We start from the raw sequence: 15,366 nt of genomic DNA, 5'->3' as shown, positions 1-15,366 counted from the left end.
CCTCATGCCTAAATCAATTGATATCTTTTGAGATCAAGAACTGAAAAAGATCAAATGTTTGTGGAATTTTCTAAAGTCTCATCTTGAAGAATGTAAATTTTTAAATAGAGTTGCAAGTTAATGAGTTGCAAATAGAGAGCAGTTTATAAGAGAAGTGAAAAACTGACTCATTTCTTTAGACAGTAAAATAAATGAATACATACACAACACATATAATAACTTCAGAATCAGTGGTGTATGTATAATAAAATTTACCAAATAGTTAAACTGAATGAAGGGAAATTAAAAGGAAAAAAGGTGTGAGGTATGTGATTATAGTAGTTTGAGCCCAACTGAACAAAGTCAGAAATGGACAAAGGGTAAAGACATTTACTTTAAGTAATACCAAATATTCACCATAATGAAGAAATTGAAACCTATGACTCCTGTACCCAGCAAATACATTATTATTTTATTATTATTTATTTGCCAAATAGAGATTTACCAGTATAGTCAAGGGCAATATTGCCCTTTATAAATAAAAAAGCTACAATGAAGAAGTTTAACAAAAGATTGAGCAGTATTGCCCTGCAAACTATGAACATTGAAAAGTTGAAGAGAAATGAACATATATAGAAATAGATTGGTAAGTAGATAGTGGCAAGAAATCCAATTAAAGTGGGATACTTCAGAGTATTTATAGATGAAACTGGAAAATATAAGAGACTCTTAGTTGTGTGTGACCCAAAAGGCTCTCTTTTCCAACATCTCTTTTGGTTTTCTGTTTGAAGACCTGATTTCAGGGGTAATTCTGTTTCTTGATGCATTCTATTCCATTTTTGTACAGTTCTAATTTCTTTAAAAATTTTTTACATCACATATTTTTGAAGACTGTTGTGTTCCCTGAAGCTTTCGTTCTTCTGGATTTGCAAATTCCCTGGTATCTTATTGATAATCATATGACATTTTCCTAATATCTCTTACTTTTGTGATCACTGTATTCTATTTTTCTTATTAAAAATATGTTTACAAAAATGGGGTTCTTCTATTAGTAATATCATGCTTGCTAGATCATTTTCAAGTAAAACATGATCCTTGGGTTATGAAATGTATTTCAGCAAATAATCTGTTTAATCTCCTTCCATCCCCCGTCCCCCTCTCCTCCCTGCTCGCTTATGTGTTGATTAGCAGTCTGAGCAGGTCTCCATACTGAATGGTTATTTCAAAGGGAAAATGGCAATCTTTTGTAATTAACTTTGCCGTAGAAGTTATGTTGAAATTTTTAGAGCTCAAAATTTAAACTTAGTATCCTGTCACATAGTAGTTTAAGATAATTGCAAACAAATTTTTTTTAATGCTCCTAAAACATAAAGTGGTAGAAAAACTATATAATTTTTGAAATTTTTAATAATAGCTTTTTATTTTGAAAATACATGCAAAGATAGTTTTTAGCATTCAACCTTGCAAAACCTTGTATTCCAAATTTTTAGCCCTCCTTTTCCCTTCCTCGCCTAGACAGGAAGTAATCTAATATAGGTTAAACATATGCAATTCTTTTAAACATTTTCATATTTATCTAAACATATTTCCACATTTTCACATTTATCTAAACATATTTCCACATTTATCATACTGCACAAGAAATATCAGATCAAAAAGGAGAAAAAATGGGAAAAAGGTGAAAACAACAATGGAAAAGGTGAAAATTCTATGTTATCATCCACATTCAGTCCCCATAGTCTTTTTTCTGGATGCAGATAACTCCCTTCATCACCAGTCTCAAACTCTTGATTTTTAAGGAATTATTTTCTATATTGAGCTTTTGTATCACCTTTTTCATTTGACCAATTTTACGTTTTTAAAAAATTAACATGTTTATAGACAGAAGGCAGCATCATTGTAGGGAAAACATTGTGATTGGTTACAAAGCCTTTAAGATCATTGGTGTGTGGGACAGTATGTTTGGATGGAAATTGGGAGTGCAGAGCTAGCAATCCATTCTTCCACCTTGTTACTTAGAAATTCTGATTGATTTAGTCCACCTGCAAGAATAAGTAATGGTATATAGATAACATATTTCCTCTAATTGGTCAAGGGCAGCTAGTATTGTAGAGATAACAAATTTATTTTAATTAAAATGATTTATAGGGAAACTGAACTTTTAAACTTAACTCAGGAAGACTGAACTTCTGAACCTGTGAACTTCTGAACTTAATTCAGACAAAGAAATGCAATTAATACAAAATGTCAGTGGTGATACAGAATAGAATCAGTAACAAAAATGGAGACATGTTGATTTGATTTTCTTACTTTTAAGGCCAACTTAATATATTTACTTAATTTTTAAATTTAAATGTGTTCCTTTTTTATGTGAGTCTTGTTTTAACTCTTTCAAAATATTTTTATGGATGCTGAAGTGACTATAAATTTGAAATACCAAAGATTGAGGTTAACGACAGATTTTGGTTTTTCTCCTTTTTAAAGTAGATGTTGATTCTAGTATAGCTTTCTTCTCTCTGTGCGCAAACTATTTCCAATAGTTTTTGTTCTGCTTTTGTTGGGTAGAAAAGAAAAAATGCTTTTGATAACAGATAGACATTGAAATGATAACAGAAAAGGAAAATTCATTAGGACAACAGAGATTTCTAAAACATGTTTTATACATATATACACACATACATGTGTATATGATATATATAAGCATGTATATATAATATGTAGGCACATGTATCCATCTCATTGTGTTGACAAGATTGCCACCTGTTGGTTTGTTAGTAATGTTTTGTTGTCAAGAGAGACTTGAAATGAATTAAACTCAATTAGAAAATATTGAGGGGCAACTTGGTTGTGCAGAAGATAGAGTGCTAGACCTGGAATGACAAAGACTTATCTTTTGGAGGTGAGATCTGATCTTTGACTCTTATTAGCTATGTGACCCTGGGCAATTCACTTATTCCTGTCGCCTCAGTTTCCTCCTGTCAAATAAGTTGGAAAAGGAAATGGCAAATTTCTCCAGTATCTCTGCTAAGAAAACCCTAGATGGGGTCATAAAGAGTTGAACACAGTTGAAAAATGTCTGAATGACAAGAAGAGGGAAGTATTGGTGATACAGTTGTAGGAGGCATGATATAATGGAAAAGAACATTCAACTTTGATTCAGAAAATAAGGTATCAGAGTCTTATTCTCGCATTGTAAACTTTGAAGTTTTTTAACTGTGAATGTGAAATATAAACTCATTATGGCATGGAATTCAAGCAGAGAATGTCAATAGAATGTAAGTTCTAACATGACTTAGAAAGCTGGAAAAAGAAGAATTGAGTATGTTCTCATTTAGGTTGTTTGGTCGTTATTTTAAAATGAGCAAATTTTGTCACCATCTTGGCTCCAGGATGTTAAGGTTTTGTTTGTTTTTCCAGTCATAGAAAGTTTAGAGAGATTGTTGTTTCTATTGAGTTCTCTGTAGTTTCTGTTTTGTTCTCACCTCTCTCTTCTGATCTAATTGAAAGGAAATATGGACAATGCACATATTTTTGTAGTGTCAATCCATATGCAAAAAAAAAAAACATACTGAAATTCATAGTACAATTTAAATAATTTATTCTAAGGTAGCCTCTCATGATTTCCTTATTTATTTCTGACCCCACAACCCTTTACAAGTTGCTCATATCTTGAAGTCATGTTTCCAGAAATATGGGGGGAGATTAATTTTAGAAATTTAATATAGGAATCATGAAATCATTCATTTGAACACTGTTTTTGTATTTATCTGAGAAATTTTTGTTTGGTTTAGATGGAAAAATGTATTTTGGCACCTCAGAGTATCTTTCTAAGTTGTTATAACAACTTGTTGAGCTGTTTTTCAGTCATCTTGTGACTTACTTGGGGTTTCTAAGTTATAACAACTATTGTTGTGCTGTTTTTCAGTCGTGTTATGATTTCGGGTTTTCTTGGCAAATACTAGTCACTTGCCATTATCTTCTCTAGTCTTGCTAAGTACAAAACACTTTCTTATACACTCTTACCTTTATATTTTATTAAAAGAAATGGAAAATATTTCAAACTTCTTGGAAAGTAAATTTTGTTTCTCATTTATATCTTAGTGTTGCTTTTGGAAATAAGCACTACATAGTAACTGTGAAAGCATTTAATTAAAACAAATTGTATACCAAAAACATTTTTTTGCTTTACTAACCTTCCCTGTCTTGGGACAAACCTAATTAAAACCTCAGTTGATTCTTCTGTCAGGATGAACTACCATGATATGTGGATAAGTAAGTTTATTTAAATTCAATGAAATAGATATCTTTTTTTGGAAACTTTTCAAAAATTAAAGATACTGATTGTATAAATCATTTTTCAAATATTTAGAAGTCGCTGGAGTTCAGGAGTGGGTGGAAGTGGAGGAGGATCTTCTGGCAGGTCATCTGCTGGAGCTCGAGATTCACGAAGACAGACCAGAGTTATTCGGACAGGACGAGATCGAGGGTCTGGCCTATTAGGCAGTCAGCCCCAGCCTGTTATTCCTGCATCTGTCATTCCAGAAGAACTCATTTCACAGGTATATTGATTATGTTCAAGGGTATTTAGGTGCACTGAGTTAGAGAAAACTCATCAATACAGGGAATTGTGTGATGAGGCACACAGAGATTGGGTTATCTGCCAAAGGTTAGTCATCTGATATCAGAGGTAGGAGTTGATCCCAGATGGTCCTCGCTCCAAGCCTTTCTTCTTAACCCCTGTGCCAAACGTTTTTCTTGCAAGATTTAACATCACAAAGTGGTAAACTAGTATAACTCTCCCCCTCCCCCCCGAAAAGAGCCATTATTGAAAAGGCATAGAATAAAGAATAGCTATAAATTTGGAATTTATTATGAATTTTCTTTTTTTAAAGGCAAGTAATAGAAATTTCATAGTTTATTTTTTAAAAATTGTGTTCTATGTATATAAAAATGTTCGTTGGTATTCTAATTCAGTATAACAAGATGGGGAAATGCCTCCCCCACCCACAAAAAAAAAAAAAAAAAAAAGACTGAAAAGATGACAAACCCTTTCTTATGTATTTTCTCCCAAGGCTCAAGTTGTTTTACAGGGGAAGTCTAGAAGTGTTATTATTCGGGAACTTCAGCGAACAAATCTTGATGTAAACCTTGCTGTAAATAATTTGCTCAGCCGTGATGATGAAGATGGAGATGATGGGGATGACACTGCAAGTGAATCTTATTTACCTGGAGGTTGGTAGATTATCCTAATTGATTGCTTATGCACAGATTTTCTCTTGAATCCTTTATGGGTTTTAGCATCTTGTTGAAGTGGCAGAATTGATTTACTTAGAAATTTCATTTTGAAGAGAAAATGTTAGTGGTGTAATCATTCAGGTTTTTCTTAGTTAATGTTATTTTGATAACTAGTAAAAAGGAGCTCTGAATATTGCTTGTGTGTTGCTGATTATTTTTCAAGTTTTGTATATATTTACTTGAGCAACAAATAAATATAAGTTCCACAACTCATAAAATTTAGGTTAATTTTGTTATAAAATTGTTTTTATCAATCCATTTTTCTAATTGAGTAGGATCTGTGAATATTGGACTTAAATGTTTTATTCTCCTTATAGAGGATCTTATGTCTCTTCTTGATGCTGATATTCATTCTGCACACCCAAGTGTTATTATTGATGCTGATGCTATGTTTTCAGAAGACATTAGCTACTTTGGTTATCCTTCCTTTCGTCGTTCATCACTTTCCAGGCTAGGCTCATCTCGAGGTAATTTTGCACTTTTTTTTTTTTTTTTTTTTGCTCAGTATTTAAATAGCATGGTAGAACATTAGTGACAATGCATGATGATTTCCTTTTAATTTTTTTCTAATTATCACAAATTGAATTATTATCAACTAGCATTTGCATAGGATTCTGGGAAAAAAACAGGTAGGTGGTTCTCACTTTCTTCAAAGAGCCACAGTAGTAGTAGTATTATGTTCATGATTTTATCTAGATTGTGATTTTATGATCTAGGACTATTTGTGATTTATAATCGTTTTTATTATATAATTATATTTTTCATTAGGAATACTAGTTATGAACTAAAAACCAAATACTATTTTATAATGACATGCAGCATTCAGAAAGCCCTTCTCCATGGTTCTTAGGTTTGCATGATAATTTCATTTCTTTTAGTCCCAGTATCATGAAGAAGAGACTGGGGAATAAATTTAAAACCCATGAAAGACTTCTTAGAACTAGATTGCAAGTAATAGTTTATAAATGATAATAAACTGTTAAAAACAAATAATTAAAATATTGCCTTTGGATGATTCTAAGTCTTGTTATGCTTGTTACACAGTAGTGAACAGAGCAGTTTTAAATTGTTAATCCAACCTCTGTTTTTTGATTTAGTGTAGCTGTTTTCACTTTTATTTTAACTATATTCATATTGCACCAGTAAGTATATCTATAACTGCTTGGCTCAAAATTCTAGGAATTATTGGTCATATTATGATAAGCCATTATTTTATATCTTTAGAAATTGTTCCCTTTTAGTAAAAAGGCCCAAGACTTAAACATTACTTTTTAAAAGAGGAAATGATGGTTACTTGATATGTATAATATCAATATGTAATACCTCTTGGTTTTAGTCAGTGTTTCCATAATGGCTAATGTATGTCATGTGCATGTTCAGATGTTCGACATTTGACATAACGCCTTCTAAATCCCTCCTTTTTTTCCCTTTCCTAAGGTTATTTATAAGACGTTACTACGAATTGTTTCTAATCCTTATTTTCCATGCATAGTTGACTCTTGGCAAGTTAGTTTTGATTACCTCATTTAAAAAAAAATCTGTATGAGCGAACTGCAGAGTACTGGCTTTAGACAGTTTGTAGGCCAATTGGAGGGGAAGCATTTTGGTAAGGAACTCTTTCCTACAAGGATCCTTTTAAAAACCTGTTTGGCTCTTTGGAACTTTTTAATTTGAATTATTAAATATTCTTGATTATTTAAAAATTTTTATAAATCCAGTCCTATAAAATACTACTTTAAAGAAAGTGGTTGGATTATCAAAGTTTTATATAAATTTAATGTGATTTGATTTGTCTTAACTTTTTCAGAATACTTTTTTTGTGCAGCTTTATTTTATTACTAGAGACTCTCTATTAAACACTCTTTTTGGCTTGCATAAATTTATCTAACAGAAGTTGGAGTTTTGATTTATTAAACTAGTTTGCCTTTAGGCTGATAAATATTTTAACAAAATTGCTTAGTATAATTTATCTCGATATTTGTAATTTAAAAAATTCACCAAAAAATATTGTGTTTGCTGGAACAATTGTGCCCTTCCAGAATTTTTAATTTGCCACTTTATAGCAATTTGACTATAACATTCATGTACATGTACTTGAAAGGGTTAATACTTAGAATGTTGCATGTCAGACTTCTGAGACCTAAGTCTATTTTAAATTTTTGTCAGTAGATAAACTGCTGTTAGTTGCATCCTGAAGGGTCTTTACTAGAGAGTGGCTTACTTTTATCCCACTGGTGTGACCCAATTGCATACCAGTTCTCCTTCTTCCCTTAGAGAGAGACTCTGAGCTGTTGCGTGAACGTGAATCCGTTTTACGTTTGCGTGAGCGAAGGTGGCTTGATGGAGCCTCATTTGATAATGAAAGAGGCTCTACAAGCAAGGAAGGAGAACCAAATTTGGATAAGAAGAATACACCTGTGCAAAGCCCAGTATCTCTAGGAGAAGATTTGCAGTGGTGGCCAGATAAGGTATTGAAATTTCCCTATATTTGTTGTATAATACTTAACTATGTTCCATTTATTTTTCTGAAGGCTTTTCTGTTTTATTTTAAATATATTTTTAAAAATGAATGCGAACCATCTGATGTAAAAAAGAAATTCTACATATTGGTATTATATCTTCATTCTTATTCCATTGATTAGTCAGTAAACCTTTATTAAGCACCTACTTTGTGCCTGGCTATTAAAAACCATCTAATCTTGTATTCTTTTGGAAAGTTAGGTGGTTTTTACATATAGCTCAAGTGTGGCTTTTATTTTATCAAGGCAAAATCAAGTGTTTGTTAGATGGGACACTCTGGAAATGTATAACTAATGTAATTAAGAATTTTGACAACATAGGGTAATTGCATATTAAATATCACTTAAGATTTTCATGTATATAAAATCTGTACAAAAACAGTAATTTTCAAGTTTTAGTGTTCTCCTGCCATTTTCAAATTATTCTGAAATTTTATGTAGATATAGTTGATTCATTTTCCTTTATAGTTAGCTCCTGTGGAAAAAACTTGAAGTAAAAAAGAATTTAAAAAATTAAATTTTCAGTTATTTATATTCATAATTGGAATATCTATTATAGTTTAAATTTAAGTAAACAACTTTTGCTTTACTTATTTCCAAATATTGTTTATTTCCAACAGCACCATCAAGTTACTAGATTCCTCTTTTATTTTGAGTGTTATATATGAGATAATATTCCTGATTTGTGGTATTCATGATCTATTTTGAGACACAGAACACACATAGGGAAAAAATAATAATAATAAAATTCTAATATTAGGGCTAAGTTTTTTTTCTTTTGTGTGTGTGAGTGTGATTTGGGCTTTGGTTTCCTAATCTATAAATCAGTAGGTTTTGGATCAGGTACTTAGCAATTTTTTGAATTTTGTGATCACTTGCAATTTGAGAAAATCATTATAAATATCCAATAATTAAGAACTTGTGATCAAATAATCAAATATTTGAATAATTTTATAATTTTAAACTTGAAAGGAATTTCAGCTGGATTATCTATTCTAGTCCTTTTGTGGTGAGAGATTTTGACTTGATTTGTTGAGTTATGTGCTTAGACATTAGCGATCTTAAGCTTTGGTCTTTTCATCAGAAATGTTTTGAAAACACTTATTTCATTGAATCAATTTTTCATGATAGTGAAGAATATTGCATTTCAAAAGTAGTTTATTTAAAATTAAATAAACAAACCATGATCTTATTCATCCTCTTCGATATTACTTGACATTTGCATACTTTTTAGATTCTTGAAGGGTTTTTTGGTATTTTTGTTTTTTCTTTGGTGAGAGACTTTTGGATTTTGACTATAAGATTCAGAAGAATTTTTAACAGGCATTTGGGTCAACTCTTTCTATCATCACTTTGGCCTCTAGTAGATCTGGGCAATATCATTTGTAATTCTGAAAATGTGGCGTGTAGCCTTTTGGTTGTTTTCAATGATGTGAAAATTCTTAAATTATTTCTCGGTCTTCTATTTTTGGTGTTTTATTTTTAAAAAAAAATACTTCTGTTGTCTCATGAGTCATTAATTATCATTTGATCCATTCTAATTTTTAACACTATTCTTCTAATTGTACATTTCTCAATATTCACTTCATTTGATTTCTATAACACTTTTATCCTGGGTGACTTTATCTGTGGGCATTTTTGTCACTGGCTATACATAGTGGTGAAATGCTTGCGTTCTTCTCATCTATCTCTAACTTCTTTCGAGATTTTACTCAGACTCATGGCCTATGTAAAATTTTACGTGACACTTCAAATTTCTAATTTCCTACCTTCCTAACTATTTTGAATATAGTTACATGTGTGTATATTGTTTTCTCATTTAATCTAAGTTTTTGGAAAGGAAGAATCTTTGCTTTTGTCTTTGTAGTCTCATTAGTTTGCAGACTTTGATACATAGTAGGTCCTTAATAAATGCTTGCCTATTATGTCTTTTTTTTCCCATATTTTATGTACTCCAGTGAACACATGGCAATAATAGTCACTTTTGTGAAAATGATTCTATGTACTAAATCTGTTGTAACACCGATTTCTGTTTTTAAACTCCATTTCATTCATGACCAGATATTTTCACCTTGATGGTCTGCCTGAATTATATAATTAGCATATCCATGGTGAATTTCAACTTTTCTCTCCAATTATATTTGACTCTTCTGGTTTCTTATATCCAGTCAGTTGTTAAGTCCTTTTGATTCTACTTTCCTAATAATCACCTATTTATCTCACTTTCATTTTCAGTGCCCATTATCTCTCACTTGGATTGCCATAATAATCATATTATTTGCCTTTCTCTTTTGTTTTATTTTTCTTCAACATCTTTCACATAGCTTTTCATGTCACTGTGATATCACTTTTTTTCTCTTATTTGCTTTTTGGAAATTATATATAAGCTCCTTAGTCAAATGATGTAGATCTTTGAAATTTCATTTTTTAACTATAGCTTTTCACTTTCTTTCCACTTGCAATTGAAAAAAAGAAAAAAAAAAACCTATGTTCTCTTGGCTGATTCCTAGTATTGGTCTGTTTCTCTCCTTCACAGTCTATTCCAAATGTTTGATTATTTTAATAATACTGAGAGTGAAACTTTTATATCCACTTTAAGAGTACTTTGAAAATGTTATCTGATTTCATCCTCACAGTAACTTTAGAGAGTTTATTTACATTGCTATATTACATTTCTAGTTCTGCACTTAAATCTTTTCATATTCCATTGTTTATTACTGCACAAAATTTTATTACAATTATTAATTGCATTTGTGGACCAAATCTAATTTTAGCCCCTTCTTAGGCTATGGATGGGTATTTAATTTCCAATTTTTTGATATATGTACTGTGTTACATGTCTTGACACAACACAAATACTTTGATGTATTTGAAGCCTTTGTTTTTATGTTTGAATACATACTTATAAGCTTCAGGTCAAAGTAGGTAGATATTTTACTCATTTTTCATATAAATACAGATTTCTTTCCATATTGTTTATCAATTCACATTTATTATACCAATTGTATTTTAATGGGTTCCATCCTGGAAATTTTTTTTTTCTTCTGTTCAGCCTCAAAAATTTTCTTGGTTGCATGAATTTGGTTCATATAGTAGCTTTTCAGCTTTTGATCAAGAGAATTTGTTTTCGGTATTTCCAAACATTGATTTGAAATCAGTAATTCATTACTGATGTTTTTTCACCTAACCCATAACCATTGATTTATTATGAGAGATAAAAATTATAATTAAGATTATACCAAGAAGAACAAAGCTCTTTTTTGATATCTGATTTTATTAATGAATAGCAAAGAAAACAATTAAAAGTGATCCAAGGAAAAAGCTTGGAAATAGTTAATAAAAATTGGAAATTTAACCATTCGCTGAATTTATATTTACATTGAAGATACAAGAATAATTGAGAAATTGGAAAATTATTAATAGATATAGTCTTTGAAAAAATATAATACTCATTTGTGTTTTTTAAAACAAATAATTACAAAGCATGACTTTAAAAGGATTATTTTCTAATATGATAAAAGTAAATGTCAGTCTGAAATGATTTCATAATTATGCAATTATGAAAGATTAAAGATTGTCCTATTAAAAAGAAAATCCTTTTGCCTACCATTACTTAACATAGTTCTTCAAATGGTACTAATCCATTAAGAAAAGGTACTGAATTAAATGCATAAAAAAACAAGAAATAGGAAACTAATCAAGATAACAGTTTCACTAGCAAATTATAAATCTTAACAAAAAATCTCTAGCATTTCTAAATAACAGTAATATTGTCCAAAAAGGAATAATAGAAAAGGAAGTTATTTGGGTCTGAGCCTGATTTATGCCAACCTTTTGTTAGGAGACAAAGGAGACAAAAGGAGACAAAAAGAGAAGCTTATAGGTAATTGAACAATTGTTTTACTTGGCTATTGTAAGGGAAAGCTATTCACCAAGCATATGCACTGGGAATAAATCTGAGCTGATTAATAAAGTATCCCTTTGATGAATAAAGTATCTCTTCCTGAGTTGTCCCTCATGGTCCAGTAGTCACATGTACATGAGTGTAATTGTCTTTGGTTCTTTTATACTTAGGCCACCAGAAAGTGAAATTAATTACCTCACCCTTTTTGTTCTCTGAGTCAGTCATAAAAGGTTTTTGTTATTGTTTTGAAACTCTTTAGGCCTAAACTAGCTTTGACTTTTTTGTGTGTATGTGTGTACATGTATTCTCTAACTGGACAAAAAATTCCATTTAAAATAATTAGAAAAGACATAAAATGTCTGCTAGTCAGTTTTCTAATGGCCACAGTGATACGATAAAAATTATGATACCACAGATTTTATTTTATCAAGCTAGTATAACAACAGTATTCATTTACATGAAGAAAAGGTTTAGAATATTAAGGAACATAATGAAGAATAAAGGAATAAAGGTGGGGAAAAAGTTTATAGACCTGTGACATATATAAAACCAATTTTTCTATTATTAGAGTTGATAGTACATTTAGTAAAAGATTTACAAACAGCAGTACAGACTTAGAAACAACAACACATGCAGCCTTATTGAGTTTTCCAGTCGTCCAAACATCAAAGTATCTATAAACACCACTAATCTTATTCTTAAAATTCTTCCAAACATATCTTGCACTGGTATATTTAAGACCAGGTTTCTCTCTATGTTGAACTGATCTTCCTCTGAGATGGCAGTCTGGAAAATCTCTATCAGTTATTGTTTTTGAGCAAAAATGAGATGTTTACATGTCCAAGTGCTGAAAATTCAGGACTATGTTCTAGTCACAATCTCAGAAGCAGATTGTAATGGTTGGGTGTTTTCTTTTTGTTTTTTACAAGTTATCGCTGATTAGTGATTAATTAGCTAAGCATACAATTAAAGAAAATTCTCAGTTAAAGCTAATGTCATTATGAGGTATTTATCAAATCTGAAACACTAGTAGTAGTTCATCGAATTTGTAGGCTACATATAGCACCTAATGCTATCACTCCACTTCTTATTATACAGAAAAATTAAAGCTTAAATACTTAGTTGTAAAATGGAGTCTTAAAACAAAAAAGACCTGTTTCTTCTAAGTTAGTATACTATTTTTTTGTTGTAAGACCTCAAACTTTATTATTAAACAGTAAACAAAACAATTTTTTCCGAGTTAAAAATGCCCGATATTAGAACAGACTAGAACCAGGAAAACTTAAATCAACAATGTTTTATTCTCCTGAAAATATAAAATATTCTAGGAAAAGAATTCTGGATTTCACATGAATTGCTCAAAAAACTATTTGTAATAATCTTCACCTTAAAACCAATGCTTCCCCACACAGAGTTCTGTTACATACATGTACATATTTATTTATACATACATATATATGTGGGTGTATCACTCAGACTCATTATGCTTGAAGGAAGTTCATGTATTTATCTTGTTTTTCCACTCACTGTATCCCTTTCCTATCTCCCTGCAGGCTGGTTCCTAATGTATTAAAGATCTCTGTGCTAGTCATGAAATTGTCCCGAATCAAACCATTTTTTCAACTTTCTCAGTAGTCTCAATAGTCTGTCCTTGTATTTGGACCACTTGCTATAACATGTCTTTAAGAGTCTCATTTTATAACAATCATCATACTTCCACCAACTTAGAGAACAGATAGGTCTTGTTCATTGGCAAGGGGATATAGCATAGTATAACTATTTTGAAAAGTCTTCACTATGACTTAAGAGAAATACTTTTTAGTATTTGAGGGATCACTATCAATACTGGGAGAGCCAATCAGTTGTCTCAGTGTCTTCTTTTGTAAAATATGAATAATAATGTCTATAATACTGTCTCACAAGGCTGCTGTAAAGAACAAATGAGATAATTCACATAACATACTTTTGTAAACTTGGAGTGCTATGTAAATGTCAGCTGTTATAGTTATAATCTAGTTGAAGGGAGTGGGTATTGGGGAAATTTATTATCCCTATTTTGAGAATAGACCTAAATGTCCTACAAGCTTCCTTGTACTGCTTGGAAATCTTTGTTCCTCTGCTTTAAAGAATCCACAATTGCTTTAACTTGTAAGACTTAAGGCCCATTATCCTAGTGCTGTTGGTATTTTTAATGTGAACCTCAGGTTCTCTTCCCAAGATCTAGAATATTGATACTTTTTCCAGGCAGTTGCCAACTTAATTTGTATCTGGGCCTTGGTTTGTGTCTATAAAATATAAGAGTTTGAATAAATGGAATTTATTTCAGGATCATATATTTATAGAAAATAGAAGGAATGATGATAGAGGAGATAGAAGGGACTTTGGTAGTCTTCTAATGTATCACCTCCCCCTGTAGCACCAGTTCTGTTTTATAAATGAGAAACTGAGGCCCAGAGAGAAGTAGTAATTTGTGTGTTACATAGCTCATAAGTCATAACAGTGGGATTTGAATGCAGACTCGTATGATTCAAATCCAGGATTTTCCCCAAAAGCTCATGCTTTCTAGCTCTTTCTTGTTTCCCTTCTTTTCCCAGTTTTCCAAGCTGATAGGGATATTCCTGTCTTATCCCTCTTTAATGTGGTAATGGTGAAAAAGTTGTTTTTGCTATATAAACCAACTTTCTTTTCTACATTTCAAGCATGTGCCTCTGTGTTTCATTTTTTTTCCTGATTGATAATATTTTGATGAGTTAAAGTGCAAAACTACTCATTATAATATTGCATTGTTCTAATTTCTTTTATCTTGTAGGATGGAACAAAATTTACATCTATTGGAGCTTTGTATTCTGAGCTTTTAGCAGTTAGCAATAAAGGGGAACTCTATCAGTGGAAATGGAGTGAATCAGAGCCTTATAGGAATGCACAGGTACTTGACCTTTTCAAATTCTGGTTCTGTTAATCCTGCAAATCAGTTTACGAATTAGTAATTATTTTTCTTATTCTTTCAAAGAATCCTTCATTACATCATCCACGAGCAACATTTTTGGGGTTAACCAATGAAAAGATAGTCCTCCTTTCTGCAAATAGTATCAGAGCAACTGTAGCTACAGACAATAACAAGGTATGAACCTTTACATTGTTATTAATTTCATAATTAAACTCATTTTCTTTTTTTTTTAACCATCAGATATGAGTATATATTCACTGTTTTGCTATGTAAATTTCTGTATTGTGAAAAATCTGAAATAGATTTTTGGTTAAAATTAGGTATGATTCTAATAACAATTCTGTTATTTGATTTATCTTTGAACTATTTAACATTTTACCAACACATTTATACTGTAAGGTAGAAAGGGAAGGAGAGAAAAGAAGGAAAGATATACAAAATATATATAAAAAATTGTACATAATGCATCTAAAATTTTTATATTTGAAGAATTCATATTTTTAACACTAATGCAACAGATTTGAATACTTAGAGTTAATGCCAAAAACAGTTGGAAATTGCAGTAATTTGTGAGTAAGTTAGATGAATGTCTGAATTTCTGCTATGTAAAAAAACTAAAAAAAAAAATTTTTTTTTTCCTGCTTATATAATGAAAGAATTGCAATTTTGGAGCATTTAGTCAGACTCATTGTAGAACTTCAGTTATTATGTTCTCTCTTGTT

At 30.9% G+C, this 15,366-nt stretch overlaps 1 protein-coding gene across 2 annotated transcripts in view; it reads left to right on the top strand.

The window, feature by feature from the left end:
* UBR5 (ubiquitin protein ligase E3 component n-recognin 5) overlaps window positions 1-15,366 on the top strand; it is a 154,205-nt gene that overhangs the window by 57,136 nt on the left and 81,703 nt on the right. For both annotated transcript variants that reach the window (XM_051970953.1, XM_051970952.1), the window contains exons 6-11: window positions 4,349-4,538; window positions 5,052-5,211; window positions 5,592-5,741; window positions 7,549-7,742; window positions 14,507-14,623; window positions 14,708-14,818. In XM_051970953.1, coding sequence (XP_051826913.1) covers window positions 4,349-4,538; window positions 5,052-5,211; window positions 5,592-5,741; window positions 7,549-7,742; window positions 14,507-14,623; window positions 14,708-14,818 — 922 coding nt within the window. The remainder of the gene's footprint in view (window positions 1-4,348; window positions 4,539-5,051; window positions 5,212-5,591; window positions 5,742-7,548; window positions 7,743-14,506; window positions 14,624-14,707; window positions 14,819-15,366) is intronic.

The sequence above is a fragment of the Antechinus flavipes genome, chromosome 1, assembly GCF_016432865.1.
Source record: "Antechinus flavipes isolate AdamAnt ecotype Samford, QLD, Australia chromosome 1, AdamAnt_v2, whole genome shotgun sequence".
In the NCBI taxonomy this organism is placed as follows: domain Eukaryota; kingdom Metazoa; phylum Chordata; class Mammalia; order Dasyuromorphia; family Dasyuridae; genus Antechinus; species Antechinus flavipes.
This window is presented reverse-complemented; position numbering and strand designations above follow the sequence as displayed.